Genomic DNA, 17,500 nt, shown 5'->3' with positions numbered 1-17,500 from the left:
GTTCACACTGCAGGCCGTAATGCACTGTGGGGACTAAAGTCTGGTTCACACTGCAGGTCGTAATGCACTGTGGGGACTAAAGCCTTGTTCACACTGCAGGCCTTAATGCACTGTGGGGACTAAAGCCTTGTTCACACTGCAGGCCGTAATGCACTGTGGGGACTAAAGCCTTGTTCACACTGCAGGCCTTAATGCACTGTGGGGACTAAAGCCTTGTTCACACTGCAGGCCGTAATGCACTGTGGGGACTAAAGCCTTGTTCACACTGCAGGCCATAATGCACTGTGGGGACTAAAGCCTTGTTTTCTGCAGGCCTTAATGCACTGTGGGGACTAAAGCCTTGTTCACACTGCAGGCCGTAATGCACTGTGGGGACTAAAGCCTTGTTCACACTGCAGGCCTTATGCACTGTGGGGACTAAAGCCTTGTTCACACTGCAGGCCTTAATGCACTGTGGGGACTAAAGCCTTGTTCACACTGCAGGCCTTAATGCACTGTGGGGACTAAAGCCTTGTTCACACTGCAGGCCTTAATGCACTGTGGGGACTAAAGCCTTGTTCACACTGCAGGCCGTAATGCACTGTGGGGACTAAAGCCTTGTTTTCTGCAGGCCTTAATGCACTGTGGGGACTAAAGCCTCGTTCACACTGCAGGCCTTAATGCACTGTGGGGACTAAAGCCTTGTTCACACTGCAGGCCTTAATGCACTGTGGGGACTAAAGCCTTGTTTTCTGCAGGCCTTAATGCACTGTGGGGACTAAAGCCTTGTTCACACTGCAGGCCGTAATGCACTGTGGGGACTAAAGCCTTGTTTTCTGCAGGCCTTAATGCACTGTGGGGACTAAAGCCTTGTTCACACTGCAGGCCTTAATGCACTGTGGGGACTAAAGCCTTGTTCACACTGCAGGCCTTAATGCACTGTGGGGACTAAAGCCTTGTTCACACTGCAGGCCTTAATGCACTGTGGGGACTAAAGCCTTGTTCACACTGCAGGCCGTAATGCACTGTGGGGACTAAAGCCTTGTTCACACTGCAGGCCTTAATGCACTGTGGGGACTAAAGCCTTGTTCACACTGCAGGCCGTAATGCTCAAATCTGTTTATTTTTTCAAATCTGTTTTGGAATACTGACTGTTCAAACAGCAAGTTACAAAATGACCAAATCGGATGTCTGTGTTCAGACAGCAGCCATTTACTGACATGGTTACACTAGTTGTCATAGTAACGGCGGGTGTGTGAGCAGTGGTGAAGGCTGATTGGTGGTGGTAGCTCGTGCTTCCTATCACTCAGAAGTTATGTAACAAGCTAAGGTGACGACGACGCCTCGCCATGGACGTTTCCCAGCTGCTTTGGATGTTTAAAATCATAGTGTACGAACACTTTTAAAGCATCAAAGGATCAGATGATCCAACTTTTTGTGCTAGCCACAGCAGTCAGCTAGCTAGGTAGCCACAGCATTCAGCTAGCTAGGTAGCCACAGCAGTCAGCTAGCTAGGTAGCCACAGCAGTCAGCTAGCTAGGTAGCCACAGCAGTCAGCTAGCTAGGTAGCCACAGCAGTCAGCTAGCTAGGTAGCCACAGCAGTCAGCTAGCTAGGTAGCCACAGCAGTCAGCTAGCTAGGTAGCCACAGCATTCAGCTAGCTAGGTAGCCACAGCAGTCAGCTAGCTAGGTAGCCACAGCAGTCAGCTAGCTAGGTAGCCACAGCAGTCAGCTAGCTAGGTAGCCACAGCAGTCAGCTAGCTAGGTAGCCACAGCAGTCAGCTAGCTAGGTAGCCACAGCAGTCAGCTAGCTAGGTAGCCACAGCAGTCAGCTAGCTAGGTAGCCACAGCAGTCAGCTAGCTAGGTAGCCACAGCAGTCAGCTAGCTAGGTAGCCACAGCAGTCAGCTAGCTAGGTAGCCACAGCATTCAGCTAGCTAGGTAGCCACAGCAGTCAGCTAGCTAGGTAGCCACAGCAGTCAGCTAGCTAGGTAGCCACAGCAGTCAACTAGCTAGGTAGCCACAGCAGTCAGCTAGCTAGGTAGCCACAGCAGTCAACTAGCTAGGTAGCCACAGCAGTCAGCTAGCTAGGTAGCCACAGCAGTCAGCTAGCTAGGTAGCCACAGCAGTCAGCTAGCTAGGTAGCCACAGCAGTCAGCTAGCTAGGTAGCCACAGCAGTCAACTAGCTAGGTAGCCACAGCAGTCAGCTAGCTAGGTAGCCACAGCAGTCAGCTAGCTAGGTAGCCACAGCAGTCAACTAGCTAGGTAGCGGTGTAGCTTTCTAGCCCAGTCACTTATTTGTTTGTAAACAATGAAAAAGCTAGTTAGCTAGTTAGCTACCACATGTTCTTGTCAGACTGTCAACAGAGTAGCTAGCGAGCAACAAGATATGCCAAATAACAGTCTAAAAATCAAACAGACCCAAGTAACATGGCCAGGAATCCGATTTTTATCTGATTTCAAATCACCGTCGAAGGTAGTTTGAAATGTGTCTTGAAATATTTGATTCAATGTGCTTTTTTGGCTGTTCAGACTGCAGGAAAAATAACAGATATGAATCGGATGTGTATAAAAATAGAATTTCAGTCACTTCAAACTATCAGTGTGCACAAGGCTTGATAGACTTTATTCATATGGCGGCCATTGCCCATTGACTAACGTTTGTTTACACAATAACTGTCTAAGGTGTAATTGTTTTACTGTGAATAAGGTCAATGACAGGGGTGTTGAACACACTTCCTGGAGGGCCGTATGTTTGGGTCATGGTTTTGTCATTTCCATTTTAATTTGTGTCCAATTAGGACGTAGACAACCAGGTGAGGGGAGTTCATAACCAATTAATTACCTTAATAATCAAGCACAAGGGAGGAGCGAAAACCATCCAACACTCGACTCTGCCATCCAGGAAGTGAGTTTGACTCTGCCCTCCAGGAAGTGAGTTTGACTCTTCCCCTCCAGGAAGTGAGTTTGACTCTGCCCTCCAGGAAGTGAGTTTGACTCTTCCCCTCCAGGAAGTGAGTTTGACTCTGCCATCCAGGAAGTGAGTTTGACTCTTCCCCTCCAGGAAGTGAGTTTGACTCTTCCCCTCCAGGAAGTGAGTTTGACTCTGCCATCCAGGAAGTGAGTTTGACTCTGCCCTCCAGGAAGTGAGTTTGACTCTGCCCTCCAGGAAGTGAGTTTGACACAGCCCTCCAGGAAGTGAGTTTGACTATTCCCCTCCAGGAAGTGAGTTTGACTCTTCCCCTCCAGGAAGTGAGTTTGACTCTGCCCTCCAGGAAGTGAGATTGACACTGTATGGGTTGTGTTCTGTCTTCTAAAACTTTTTTACCTTTCTGACCAGAGTTCCTTTGGTTTCTCTTATATGATCTCTCTTGTTTTCTGTTGTCTCTGTTTTCTTCCTGTTGTCTCTCTGTTTTCTTCCTGTTGTCTCTCTGTTTTCTTCCTGTTGTCTCTCTGTTTTCTTCCTGTTGTCTCTCTGTTTTCTTCCTGTTGTCTCTCTGTTTTCTTCCTGTTGTCTCTCTGTTTTCTTCCTGTTGTCTCTCTGTTTTCTTCCTGTTGTCTCTCTGTTTTCTTCCTGTTGTCTCTCTGTTTTCTTGCTGTTTTCTCTCTGTTTTCTTCCTGTTGTCTCTCTGTTTTCTTCCTGTTGTCTCTCTGTTTTCTTCCTGTTGTCTCTCTGTTTTCTTGCTGTTTTCTCTCTGTTTTCTTCCTGTTGTCTCTCTGTTTTCTTCCTGTTGTCTCTCTGTTTTCTTCCTGTTGTCTCTCTGTTTTCTTCCTGTTGTCTCTCTTTTTTATCCTGTCCCATAATTTTATAAACCTCCTATGACCTATTTATGACCTTTCTCTGACCTTTCTTTGTTCTCCTTCTCTCTTCCCTCGCTCCATGTTTCCTGATTCCTCCTCCTCGATTACTTTCTTTTCTTCGCCTCTTCCACGTGCCTCTCTTCTTTCTCTCTCTCTCTCTCTCTCTCGCTCTCTGTTTCCCACTGTCTTCCGGCTGGCCAGCGAAGGGAAGATTGTGGTTCTGTCTTTGGCTATTGGTTTGGCTGAGCAAGATGACTTTGCCAATATCCCTGATCCAATCACCTCCATGCAGGAAGCACCACCAGCCAATCAGGAAGCACTTCCTCCTCCACCTGACAAGAGGTACCAGTCACAGTGTGAGAGAGATGTGTGTGTGTGAGAGAGAGAGAGAGAGGTGTGTGTGTGAGAGAGATGTATGACAGAGAGCTGTGTGTGTGTGTGTGTGTGTGTGTGAGAGAGAGAGAGGTGTGTGTGTGAGAGAGATGTATGACAGAGAGCTGTGTGTGTGTGTGTGTGTGTGTGTGTGTGTGTGTGTGTGTGTGTGTGTGTGTGTGTGTGTGTGTGTGTGTGTGTGTGTGTGTGTAGGAGAGAGAGAATTGGGGCGGAAATGAAATTACATTTACTATTTGTGTGTGAGAGAGACAAGGACAAATAGCAGGTCTGTCATTACTGATGTGGCATTACAGTAGGTATAGTTGAGGATGTTGGTTTCCAGTCAGGTCACCGGTGATACAAGTCAGTATTCAACGTCCATTTATGTCTGAGGACGTCGGGACAGGATGTGGAAACCAGCCACTAGGGGCAACAGTAAGCACTGTTACCTTCCAGTAGGTTTAGGTAGGGGACAGAGACGGGGTAGGGGACAGAGACGGGGTAGGGGACAGAGACGGGGTAGGGGAAGGGGACGAGGACGGGGACAGAGACAGGGTAGGGGACAGAAACGGGGTAGGGGACAGGGAAGGGGACGGGGAAGGGGACGAGGACGGGGACAGAGACGGGGAAGGGGACAGGGAAGGGGACGGGGAAGGGGACGGGGAAGGGGACGAGGACGGGGACAGAGACGGGGTAGGGGACAGGGAAGGGGACGGGGAAGGGGACGGGGAAGGGGACGGGGAAGGGGACGAGGACGGGGACAGAGACGGGGTAGGGGACAGGGAAGGGGACGGGGAAGGGGACGGGGAAGGGGATTGGGAAGGGGACGGGGAAGGGGACAGGGAAGGGGACGGGGAAGGGGACGAGGACGGGGACAGAGACGGGGTAGGGGACAGGGAAGGGGACGGGGAAGGGGACGGGGAAGGGGACGGGGAAGGGGACGAGGACGGGGACAGAGACGGGGTAGGGGACAGGGAAGGGGACGGGGACAGGGACGGGGAAGGGGGAGGGGACGGGGAAGGGGACGAGGACGGGGACAGAGACAGGGAAGGGGACGGGGAAGGGGATGGGGAAGGGGACGGGGAAGGGGACAGGGAAGGGGACGGGGAAGGGGACGAGGACGGGGACAGAGACGGGGTAGGGGACGGGGAAGGGGACAGGGAAGGGGACGGGGAAGGGGACGGGGAAGAGGACGGGGAAGGGGAAGGGGATGGGGACAGAGACGGGGTAGGGGACAGGGAAGGGGACGGGGAAGGGGACGAGGAAGGGGAAGGGGACGGGGACGGGGAAGGGGGAGGGGACGGGGAAGGGGACGAGGAAGGGGACGGGGACGGGGAAGGGGGAGGGGACGGGGAAGGGGACGAGGAAGGGGACGAGGGATGGGACGAGGGATGGGACAGGGAAGGGGAAGGGGACGGGGAAGAGGACGGGGAAGGGGACGAGGACGGGGACAGAGACGGGGTAGGGGACAGGGAAGGGGACGGGGATGGGGACAGAGACGGGGTAGGGGACAGGGAAGGGGACGGGGAAGGGGACGAGGAAGGGGAAGGGGACGGGGACGGGGAAGGGGGAGGGGACGGGGAAGGGGACGAGGAAGGGGACGAGGGATGGGACGAGGGATGGGACAGGGAAGGGGAAGGGGACGGGGAAGAGGACGGGGACGGGGAAGGGGACGAGGACGGGGACAGAGACGGGGTAGGGGACAGGGAAGGGGACGGGGATGGGGACAGAGACGGGGTAGGGGACAGGGAAGGGGACGGGGAAGGGGACGAGGGATGGGATGGGGACGGGGACAGGGAAGGGGAAGGGGACGAGGGATGGGACGGGGAAGGGGAAGGGGACGGGGATGGGGACAGAGACGGGGTAGGGGACAGAGACGGGGTAGGGGACAGGGAAGGGGACAGGGAAGGGGACAGGGATGGGACGGGGAAGGGGACGAGGGATGGGAAGGGGACAGGGAAGGGGAAGGGGAAGGGGATGGCGAAGGGGAAGGGGAAGGGGACGAGGGATGGGAAGGGGACAGGGAAGGGGACGAGGGATGGGAAGGGGACAGGGAAGGGGATGGGGAAGGGGAAGGGGAAGGGGATGGCGAATGTGCCTCTGATTCCAATAGATGCGAGTTTGAATCCAGAAAGTTGATCTTGATCTTTTTAAACCTTAATCCCAAACCTTAACCTTAGAAATTCAGAGTTAATGCCTAAACTTAACCTTAACCGCTTTGACATTAGACTTTGAAACCACTTTGAAATGTTACATTTGAGAAACGTGGATGAAGATGAAAATTCTGACGTGCGACTGTGAAGGCTTGTAGGGTTTCCAACCAAGGCTGTCTACCAATAGAACTAATCTAGAGGTCATGTCTTGACATTACAGACTTTATGCAGTTTCATTGTGAGACCTTGTGAGAGGAAATTACAATGAGATGACTGATAAAACAGGCTGTCAGGAGACCACAGCAGGATAATGAAATGACTGATAAAACAGCCAGTCAGGTTACCACAGCAGGACAATGAGATGACTGATAAAACAGCCAGTCAGGTTACCACAGCAGGACAATGAGATGACTGATAAAACAGCCAGTCAAGGAGACCACAGCAGGACAATGAGATGACTGTTAAAACAGCCAGTCAAGGAGACCACAGCAGGACAATGAGATGACTGTTAAAACAGCCAGTCAAGGAGACCACAGCAGGAGAATGAGATGACTGTTAAAACAGCCAGTCAAGGAAACCACAGCAGGACAATGAGATGACTGTTAAAACAGCCAGTCAAGGAAACCACAGCAGGACAATGAGATGACTGATAAAACAGGCAGTCAGGTGAAGAAGGGAGAGAAGATGTATTAGGTTAATAGTAAAGGAGTAATCCAGCTGTTTTCTCCCTTCTGGACTACTGCTACTTACTATGACTGTATGCTACTGATGTCTGGTTGTCTCACCTGAAGATGAAGACACTATGGTAAGGCGTTCTGGATACGAGTGTCTGCTAAATGACGAAAATATCAATCATGTGAGGCAGTAGTAAAGCAATACTAACGTAGTACTAAAGCAGTACTAACGTAGTAGTAAAGCAGTACTAACGTAGTAGTAAAGCAGTACTAAAGCAGTAGTAAAGCATTACTAACGCAGTAGTAAAGCAGTACTAAAGCAGTATTAACGTAGTACTAAAGCAGTAGTAAAGCAGTAGTAAAGCAGTACTAACGTAGTAGTAAAGCAGTACTAAAGCAGTAGTAAAGCAGTACTAACGTAGTAGTAAAGCAGTACTAAAGCAGTAAAGCAGTACTAATGTAGTACTAAAGCAGTAGCAAAGCAGTAGTAAAGCAGTACTAACGTAGTACTAAAGCAGTAGTAAAGCAGTACTAACGTAGTAGTAAAGCAGTACGAAAGCAGTAGTAAAGCAGTACTAAAGCAGTAGTAAAGCAGTAATAAAGCAGTACATACAAAGTAGTAAAGCAGTACTAAAGCAGTAGTAAAGCAGTACTAACATAGTAGTAAAGCAGTATTAAAGCAGTAGTAAAGCAGTACTAGCACAGCACAAAAGCAGTACTAACATAGTAGTAAAGCAGTACTAACATAGTAATAAAGCAGTAGTAAAGCAGTACTAGCACAGCACTAAAGCAGTACTAACATAGTAGTAAAGCAGTACTGAAGCAGTAGTAAAGCAGTAGTAAAGCAGTACTAAAGCAGTAGTAAAGCAGTAGTGAAGCAGTACTAATGCAGTAGTAAAGCAGTACTAAAGCAGTACTAAAGCAGTACTAATGTAGTAGTAAAGCAGTACTAAAGCAGTAGTAAACCAGTACTAAAGCAGTAGTAAAGCAGTACTAACGTAGTAGTAAACCATACTAAAGCAGTAGTAAATCAGTAGTAAAGCAGCACTAAAGCAGTAGTAATGCAGTACTAGTGCAGTACTAAAGCAGTAGTAAAGCAGTAGTAATGCAGTACTAAAGCAGTACTAAAGCAGTACTAAAGCAGTACTAAAGCAGTAGTAAAGCAGCACTAAAGCAGTCGTAAATCAGTAGTAAAGCAGTAGTAATGCAGTACTAATGCAGAAGTAAAGCAGTAGCAAAGCATTAGTAAAGCAGTACTAACGCAGTTGTAAAGCAGTATTAACGCAATACTAACGCAGTACTAAGGCAGTAGTTAAGCAGTACTAACGCAGTAGCAAAGCAGTTGTAAAGCAGTAGTAATGCAGTAGTAAAACAGTAGTAAAGCAGTAGTAAAGCAGAACTAACAGAGTAGTAATGCAGTACTAACGCAGTAGTAAAGTAGTAGTAAAGCAGTACTAAAACAGTACTAAAGGAGTAGTAAGGCAGTACTAAATCAGTTGTAAAGCAGTAATAATTCAGTACTAAAGCAGTACTAAAGCAGTACTAAAGCAGTACTAATGTAGTAATAAAGCAGTAGTAAAGCAGTACTAAAGCAGTAGTAAAGCAGTAGTAAAGCAGTAATAAATCAGTCGCAAAGCAGTAGTAGCAGTACTAACACAGTACTAAAGCAGCACTAAAGCCGTAGTAATGCAGTTGTAAATCAGTCGTAAAGCAGTACTAACGCAGTACTAACGCAGTAGTAAAAAAGTATTAATGCAGTACTAAAGCAGTACTAACGCAGTACTAAAGCAGTAGCAAAGCAGAATTAATGCAGTACTAACGCAATACTAAAGCAGTAGTAAAGCAGTACTACCGCAGCATGAAAGCAGTACTAACGCAGTAGGTAAGCAGTACTAACGCAGTAGTAAAGCAGTACTAAAGCAGTACTAAGGCAGTAGTTAAGCAGTACTAACACAGTAGTAAATCAGTAGTAAAGCAGAGTAACCCTGGTGTTGTAGTTGTAAAGATGTAATGAGCTCATAAGTCTTTATAGTGGGTCTGAAATGGCACCCTGTTCACTACATAGTGCCCTTCTGTAAAGGGTCCTCTTTTCAAAAGTAGTGCACTATATTGGGAATAGGGTGCAATTTAAGACACACACTAATGATCTGGCATCCTGCGTTAGTATCTTCCTTCTCCAGTATCTTCCTACATTATTCTCTCTTTCTTCTCTTCAGTCTATCTCTCCTCTGCTCTCCCCCTTGGCATTTATTGGTTTTATTTCCCTGTTTATTTTGAGTCTTTCTACCTCGTCGTGTTCTTTATTAATTTATTTATTGTATTCCTCTCGTTTTATATCTCCTTCATTAGCTTATTTTCTTCCCTGCCTCCGGTGCTGCTTCTCTGAGAGTCCCATCTCTCGTTCTCGGGTGCTCTCTCTCCCCCACCCTCTCTATCTCGCTCTCTCTCTCTCGCTCTCTCCCCCCACCCTTTCGCTCTCTCTCTCCCCCCACCCTTTCTCTCTCTCTCCCCCCGACTCTCTCTCTCTCTCTCTCTCTCTCTCTCTCTCTCTCTATCTCCCCCCACCCTCTCTCTCCCCCCACCCTCTCTATTTCCCCCCACCCCCTCTCTCTCTCCCCCCACCCTCTCTCTCTCTCTCTCTCTCTCTCTCTCTCTCTCTCTCTCTCTCTCTCTCTCTCTCCTCATTATCCAGAAACATGCTAGTCACTTACGTAACCACACTGAACTGCACTGCTATAAATATAGTATTTCCTGGACAGACAGGCAGACACCTCAAATAACAAATTCCCAAACATCCAAGAGATGACTGACTGTCTTTATCCATTAGATCACCTTCCCTGTCTCCCTCTCTCCATTTATCCCATACTGTATGGTTTTCTGTTATTGTTGTATACTTATCTTCGCTAGCTCTTTGAGTGTAATGCATTTCGTATTCTACCAATCTCTGTGTCATGATAGGAACTGAACTATAGAGGACCACTCTGTGTCATGATAGGAACTGAGGTTTAAAGGACCACTCTGTGTGTCATGATAGGAACTGAACTTTAGAGGACCACTCTGTGTCACGATAGGAACTGAACTATAGAGGACCACTCTGTGTCATGATAGGAACTGAACTATAGAGGACCACTCTGTGTCATGATAGGAACTGAACTATAGAGGACCACTCTGTGTCATGATAGGAACTGAACTATAGAGGACCAATCTCTGTGTCATGATAGGAACTGAACTATAGAGGACCAATCTCTGCGTCATGATAGGAACTGAGGTTTAAAGGACCACTCTGTGTCATGATAGGAAGCTGGCGTACACTGTAATGTAGTACTCATGTAGACACAACATACACTTCCATGTTGCTGTTTGTATTTCAAATTTCAGCTGTAGAGTGTATTCATGTTTTTGGTCATGAAGCTCTCTGACACGTACACACACACACATACATACACACACACACACACACACACATACATACACACACACACACACATACACACACAGAGAGTGTTACCCTGTAGACCAGCAGTTAGGCCATTTCAACCAATACTTTGATTCTGTGACAAAATGGAGATTGTTAAACTACACTTTTGAACAGTAAATGGTGATTGAGCATTATTAATTAATCATTCCCAGGTATTAATCGTCAAACCAGCTATTTTTAACGTGCCATTATAGCATGAACCTGACACATACAATTATTCATAACTTGTAGATCTGCGCTTCAGTGTTTTCTAACAGAGCAGCTATCTATGAACCTGTAAGGCCAGTTTCCCGGACCCAGATGAAGCCTATTCCTCTCATGAACTAAAAAGCACATACAAATTGAGATTCTCCACTGAGCATGCTTTTTACTCCTGGACTAGGCTTAGGGAAACCGGCCTTAAAAAAAGTGGTCTGAACATCTGGATATATGTCACACTCTTAGGATCAGTTTCTCAGACACAGATTAAGCATGTTTTTAAATCCTGGACTAGGCTTGATCTGTGTCCGAGAAACTGTCCCTTAGTGTCTAGAGAAATGTTCTGTCGTCTCCCCTCCGTCTGAAAAGAGCAGGTTTTCTTTATGTTTTATACACTCAGCGTAGGTGTTCTACTGTTTGGAAACTGACTGGAGAAAGATGCATATCGTGTTTAATCTTGCATTCTTAAATATTACATTTAGTTTAATCTTTATTTAACCAGGAAGGGCTCATTCAGATTTGAAATCTCTTTTTTTCAAGAGCGTCCTGGCCAAGAAAGGCAGCACCAAGTCATTACACAATTACAGACAGACAACATCAACAAAATCATAAAACAGCAAATTAAAAACATTGACAGGTCAGGGAATCAGCCTCAACATCCTTCATCAGTGATTTAAAATCACCAATCGGGACGAGTTCTTCCAGTTTAAAAGTATTTTGTAAGGCGTTCCAAGACGATGGGGCAGAGTACATAAAAGCCCTTTTACCAAATTCAGTTCGGACATTTGAAACAGTTAGCAGGATAAAGTCCTGCGAATGAAGAGACGACCCACCACATTTTTACCTCCGTCACCAGCTTTAAGCACCAGCTGTCAGAGCAGCTCACAGATCACTGCACCTGTACATAGCCCATCTGTACATAGCCCATCCAACTACCTCATCCCCATACTGTATTTATTTATTTATCTTGCTCCTTTGCACCCCAGTATCTCTACTTGCACATTCATCTTTTGCACAATATACCATTCCAGTTGCTATATTGTAATTACTTTGCCACTATGGCCTATTTATTGCCTTTACCTCCCTTATCTCACCTCATTTGCACACACTGTATATAGACTTATTTTTCTACTGTATTATTGACTGTATGTTTGTTTATTCCATGTGTAACTCTGTGTTGTTGTATGTGTTGAACTGCTTTGCTTTATCTTGGCCAGGTCGCAGTTGTAAATGAGATCTTGTTCTCAACTGGCCTACCTGGTTAAATAAAGGACTTGTTCTCAACTAACCTACCTGGTTAAATAAAGGACTTGTTCTCAACTGGCCTACCTGGTTAAATAAAGGTAAAAAATAAAATTAAAAAATAATGTAAAAAATTCTGAACAATAAAAATGGCCAAATAAAAAGGTAGTAAACCCAAAATGTCTTTGTAAATAAAAGTATACCAGTGACTGAGCCTACGAGTGACTAGAGAAGGCCAGCCAACCCTGGTATATAAAGTGCAGTGGTGCGTAAGGGCTTTGCAGTTTAAAATAAATCTCAAAGCTCCATGGTAAAGGGTGTCAATTGATCTCAAACACTGAGCGGAAGCATTCATATATAAAATATCCCCATAGTCTAGTAAAGGCATAAATGTAGCTGATACTAGCCTCCTTCTGGCTTCAAAAGAAAAACAGGCCTTATTCCTAAAATAAAATCCCAACTTCAGCTTCAATTTGTTTGTAAATTGTTGAATATGCAAATGCTTGTGTTTAAGATGTGAACTCTTATTGGCTAATCTAAATTCCTAATGTTTAAGTTTTAAACGTTCATGTTTAGGTTAGAAACGTGTCACATTTCATGTTTTTACAGTGTAGTTATAAATATAGATATATTTATTTTTAGCTTTATTTAACCAGGAAAAGCCCATTTAGACCCCAAAGTCTCTTTTTTCAAGGGAGACCTGTCCAAGAAGGCAGCAACAATCAATACATTACAGAATTAAAACAATCAACAATACTGTCACAGGCGTCGAAATGAGTAGACCAAGGTGCAGCGTGGAATATGTTCATCTTGTATTAAATTGCCCAAAAATGAACACTTTACAAAATATAACAAAAAAGACAGTTCTGTCAGGTACTTACAACAAAACAGAAAACATCTACCCACAAAACCCAAAGTAAAAACAGGCTGCCTAAGTATGGCTTCCAATCAGAGACAACGAAAGACACCTGCCTCTGATTGGAAACCATACCCGGCCAAAACATAGAAAACAAAACATAGAAATAGAAATCTAGAAAACCCCCACATAGAAACAGAAAACCCAACCCCCCCCCCCCCCCCCCAAAACAACCCCCTGTCACGCCCTGACCACTCTACTATGGAAAATGACCTCTTACAAGGGTCACAGGACGTGACAAATTCAATACAACAACATGATCCAGTCTAATTGCTAAGTGGCTAGTAGTATTACAGAGAACAAATAAACAAACAAACAGTTAATACAAATCTTTTTTTTTATGATTGTTATTTTTTTTTTACAGGACAATCCCCTGTCCTCCCTATGGGCATGATATCTCTGCTCGACCTTCTGGTACTGCTAGTGGTAAAGGTGAGCAGGCTACAGAGGGAGTTAACCCAGAAGGGCTTTGTAAATCAACAAGTACCAATGTAGCCGACTGGGTATAGAAAACAAGGTCCAAATCACAATTTGGTAGAAGGTGCAGTGGTGGGTGAGTGACTTGGCATTAGTAACAAAGCTCAAGGATGCCTGATAAACAGAGGCCAGTCTATTTAACACAGAAGAGGATGCCTGATAGAGGCCAGTCTATTTAAAACAGAAGAGGATGCCTGATTAACAGAGGCCAGTCTATTTAAAACAGAAGAGGATGCCTGATTAACAGAGGCCAGTCTATTTAAAACAGAAGAGGATGCCTGATAGAGGCCAGTCTATTTAAAACAGAAGAGGATGCCTGATTAACAGAGGCCAGTCTATTTAAAACAGAAGAGGATGCCTGATAGAGGCCAGTCTATTTAACACAGAAGAGGATGCCTGATAGAGGCCAGTCTATTTAAAACAGAAGAGGATGCCTGATAGAGGCCAGTCTATTTAAAACAGAAGAGGATGCCTGATTAACAGAGGCCAGTCTATTTAAAACAGAAGAGGATGCCTGATAGAGGCCAGTCTATTTAAAACAGAAGAGGATGCCTGATAGAGGCCAGACTATTTAACACAGAAGAGGATGCCTAATAGAGGCCAGACTATTTAACACAGAAGAGGATGCCTGCAATTTACAATAAATCGACCATAATCAATTACAGAAAGAAAAGTGGCTTGAACAAGAGTCTTTCTAGCCTCAAACGGGAAGCAAGCCTTATTACGAAAATAAAAACACAATTTCACTATAAGCTTCCTCACAAAATTACATATTTGATCTTTGAATGAATGCTTGTCATCCAACAATATAAGGATGACACTTTTTCAATAGATAAGCCACCAGATGTGACAATGCTAACCTTCTCTGGCAGATTTCTAGCTCCGGTAAAGGCCTTGAATTTAGTTTTTTTTGTACATTCAAGACCAGTTTGAGACAATAAAGGGAGACCTGCAGTGACTGAAAAAAGGCAGCCTGGAGCTCTTCAACAGTCCAAACCAGAGAAGGAGCACATCAATATATGACTGTATCGTCTGCGTACAGCTGCACCTTGGCTGGTTACGTCCCATTTCCCAAGTCTTTAATACACATTTAGAATTGTACAGGAGCTAAAATAGAACCCTGGGGAACACCTCTAGTTATATCAAGGAAGCTAGACTTGTGATTCTCAACATAGGCAAAGTGTGTTCTGTCAGCCAATTGGCAACCCCTTCACTGAGACCAATGTTACTGAGTCTGGCTAGAAACAGTTTATGGTCAATTTAATCAAAACAGGTTATGGTGCCGCGCCCTGACCTAAAGCCAGACTGAACCCCCACTCGGGATGTTGTTTTTCCGAGTAGGAACTTTTTTTTTTTTTTTTAAGCTGAGAGTTCACAAAGGGATTCAATGACTGGCGAGGATATGGAGGATATGGGAAATAAGGGGATAGTTATTTCCACCCTTCAGTAGGAGGAGAACGTAATGATCATTTTCCACATTTTGGATATAGAATTGGACAAGAGGTTTAGGTTAAAAGAATGTTATCCAAAAGGCTCAGCGATAATACCAGCTGCTGTCTTTAAAAGGTATGGATGATGTCTGGGCCTGTAGACTTTTTAGGGTCTATATCTTTAAGAGCGTAAGAAAGGCTGAAAGTTAAAAGGGTTCCTATGAGGGCCTGTATCAGAGCTTACTGAAACAGAGCTTACATTAGAGGCATGTGCACCCATCATTATCCCAAAAAACTGAACCAGCATAAATGAAGTGCTTGTTAAAAGAAATCACTACAATACCAGCTGTATCCTTCACTTCATTAGAATCCATCAGTAGATGGTCAGGAAGACCAGAGGATACATTAGAACACTGATTTGATTAGCTTCCAGAACTTGGTAGGGTTGTTTTAGGTTCTCTGTGACTGCTTTCAGATAGAAATGTGATTTAAGACTTCCTTATCAACACCATTGTTTTTTAGAGCTCTGAAGGAGGTTCAGTCAGCAGGTGCATTTGTACCTCTACCTACAGCCCAAGAAACTGTCTAATTCATTCTGCCAAGTTATGTGAAAATCTGTGCTTCAGAACATTGCTACTTTAAAAATATATATATATTTAACCAGGTAGGCCAGTTGAGAACAAGTTCTCATCTACAACTGCGAGCTGGCCAAGATAAAGCAAAGCAGTGCGACACAAACAACAACACAGAGTTACACATGGAATAAACAAAACATACAGTCAATAATACAATAGAAAATCTGTATACAGTGTGTGCAAATGGCGTAAAGAGGTAAGGCAATAAATAGGCCAATAGTGGCAAAGTAATTACAATTTAGCAATTAACACTGGAGTGATAGATGTGCAAATGAGGATGTGCAGGTAGAAATACTGGGGTGCAAAAGATCAGAAAAGAAAAACTAAAACAATATGGGATGAGGTAGGTAGTTGGTTGGATGGGCTATTTACAGATGGGCTGTGTACAGCTGCAGCGATCGGTAAGCTGCTCTGACAGCTGATGCTTAAAGTTATTGAGGGAGATATAAGTCTCCAACTTCAGTGATTTTTGCAATTCGTTCCAGTCATTGGCAGCAGAGAACTGGAAGGAAAGGTGGCTAAAGGAGGAATTGGCTTTGGGGGATGACCAGTGAAATATACCTGCTGGAGCGCGTGCTACGGGTGGATGTTGCTATGGTGACCAATGAGCTGCGATGAGGCGGGGCTTTACCTAGCAGAGACTTATAGATGACCTGGAGCCAGTGGGTTTGGCGACGGATATGTAGTGAGGGCCAGCCAACGAGAGCATACAGGTCGCAGTGGTGGGTAGTATATGGGGCTTTGGTGACAAAACGGATGGCACTGTGATAGACTGCATCCAATTTGCTGAGTAGAGTGTTGGAGGCTATTTTGTAAATTACATTGCTGAAGTCAAGGATCGGCAGTATAGTCAGTTTTACGAGGGTGTGTTTGGCAGCATGAGTGAAGGAGGCTTTGTTGCGAAATAGGAAGCCGATTCTAGATTTAACTTTGGATTGTAGATGCTTAATATGAGTCTGGAAGGAGAGTTTACAGTCTAGCCAGACACTTAAGTATTTATAGTTGTCCACATATTCTAAGTCAGAGCCGTCCAGGGTAGTGATGCTTGGCGGGCGGGCAGGTGTGGGCAGCGATCGGTTGAAGAGCATGCACTTAGTTTTTCTAGCGTTTAATAGCAGTTGGAGGCCACGGAAGGAGAGTTGTATGGCATTGAAGCTCGTCTGGAGGTTAGTTAACACAGTGTCCAAAGAAGGGCCATATACAATTGGCTCATTCATCCCCCTCCTCTCCCCTGTAACTATTCTCCAGATTGTTGCTGTAAATGAGAATGTGTTCTCAGTCAACTTACCCGGTAAAATAACGTTAAAAGAAATAAAATAAAATAAAATGTGTACAGAATGGTGTCGTCTGCGTAGAGGTGGATCAGGGAATCAACCACAGCAAGAGCGACATCATTGATGTATACAGAGAAAATTGTCGGCCTGAGAATTGAACCCTGTGGCACCCCCATAGAGACTGCCAGAGGTCCGGACAACAGGCCCTCCGATTTGACACACTGAACTCTGTTTGAGAAGCAGTTAGTGAACCAGGCGAGGCAATCATTTGAGAAACCAAGGCTGTCGAGTCTGCCGATAAGAATACAGTGATTGACAGAGCCGAAAGCCTTGGCCAGGTCGATGAAGACGGCTGCACAGTACTGTTTTTTATCTACGGCGGTTATGATATCGTTTAGCACCTTGAGCGTGGCTTAGGTGCACCCATGACCAGCTCGGAAACCAGATTGCATAGCGAAGAAGGTACGGTGGGATTCGAAATGGTCGGTAATCTGTTTGTTAACTTGGCTTTCAAAGACCTTAGAAAGGCAGGGCAGGATAGATATAGGTCTGTAACAGTTTGGGTCAAGAGTGTCTCCCCCTTTGAAGAGGGGGATGACCGCGGCAGCTTTCCAATCTTTAGGGATCTCAGACGATACGAACGAGAGGTACTTCAACAATAACTTCCAGCTATTTGTCTCTCATTAGTCAGTTGGTTCATCTGCTGTGGTTCTGTCTCCTCTCCTCTCCACACACACACACACACACTCACACACACACACACACACACACTCTCTCTCTCACACACACACACACACACACACACACACACACACACTCACACACACACACACACACACACACACACACACACACACACACACACACACAC

At 45.4% G+C, this 17,500-nt stretch overlaps 1 protein-coding gene across 1 annotated transcript in view; it reads left to right on the top strand.

Annotated features, from left to right (window-relative positions):
* Window positions 1–3,835: 3,835 nt before the first annotated feature.
* LOC106561826 (synaptotagmin-7) overlaps window positions 3,836–17,500 on the top strand; it is a 75,799-nt gene continuing 62,134 nt past the window's right edge. The window contains exon 1 of the mRNA XM_082956650.1: window positions 3,836–4,122. Within this exon, the coding sequence (XP_082812776.1) occupies window positions 3,860–4,122 (263 nt within the window). The 5' untranslated portion in view covers window positions 3,836–3,859. The remainder of the gene's footprint in view (window positions 4,123–17,500) is intronic.

Source organism: Salmo salar, chromosome 10 (genome assembly GCF_965601325.2).
Source record: "Salmo salar chromosome 10, fSalSal1, whole genome shotgun sequence".
Lineage (NCBI taxonomy): Eukaryota > Metazoa > Chordata > Actinopteri > Salmoniformes > Salmonidae > Salmo > Salmo salar.
This window is presented reverse-complemented; position numbering and strand designations above follow the sequence as displayed.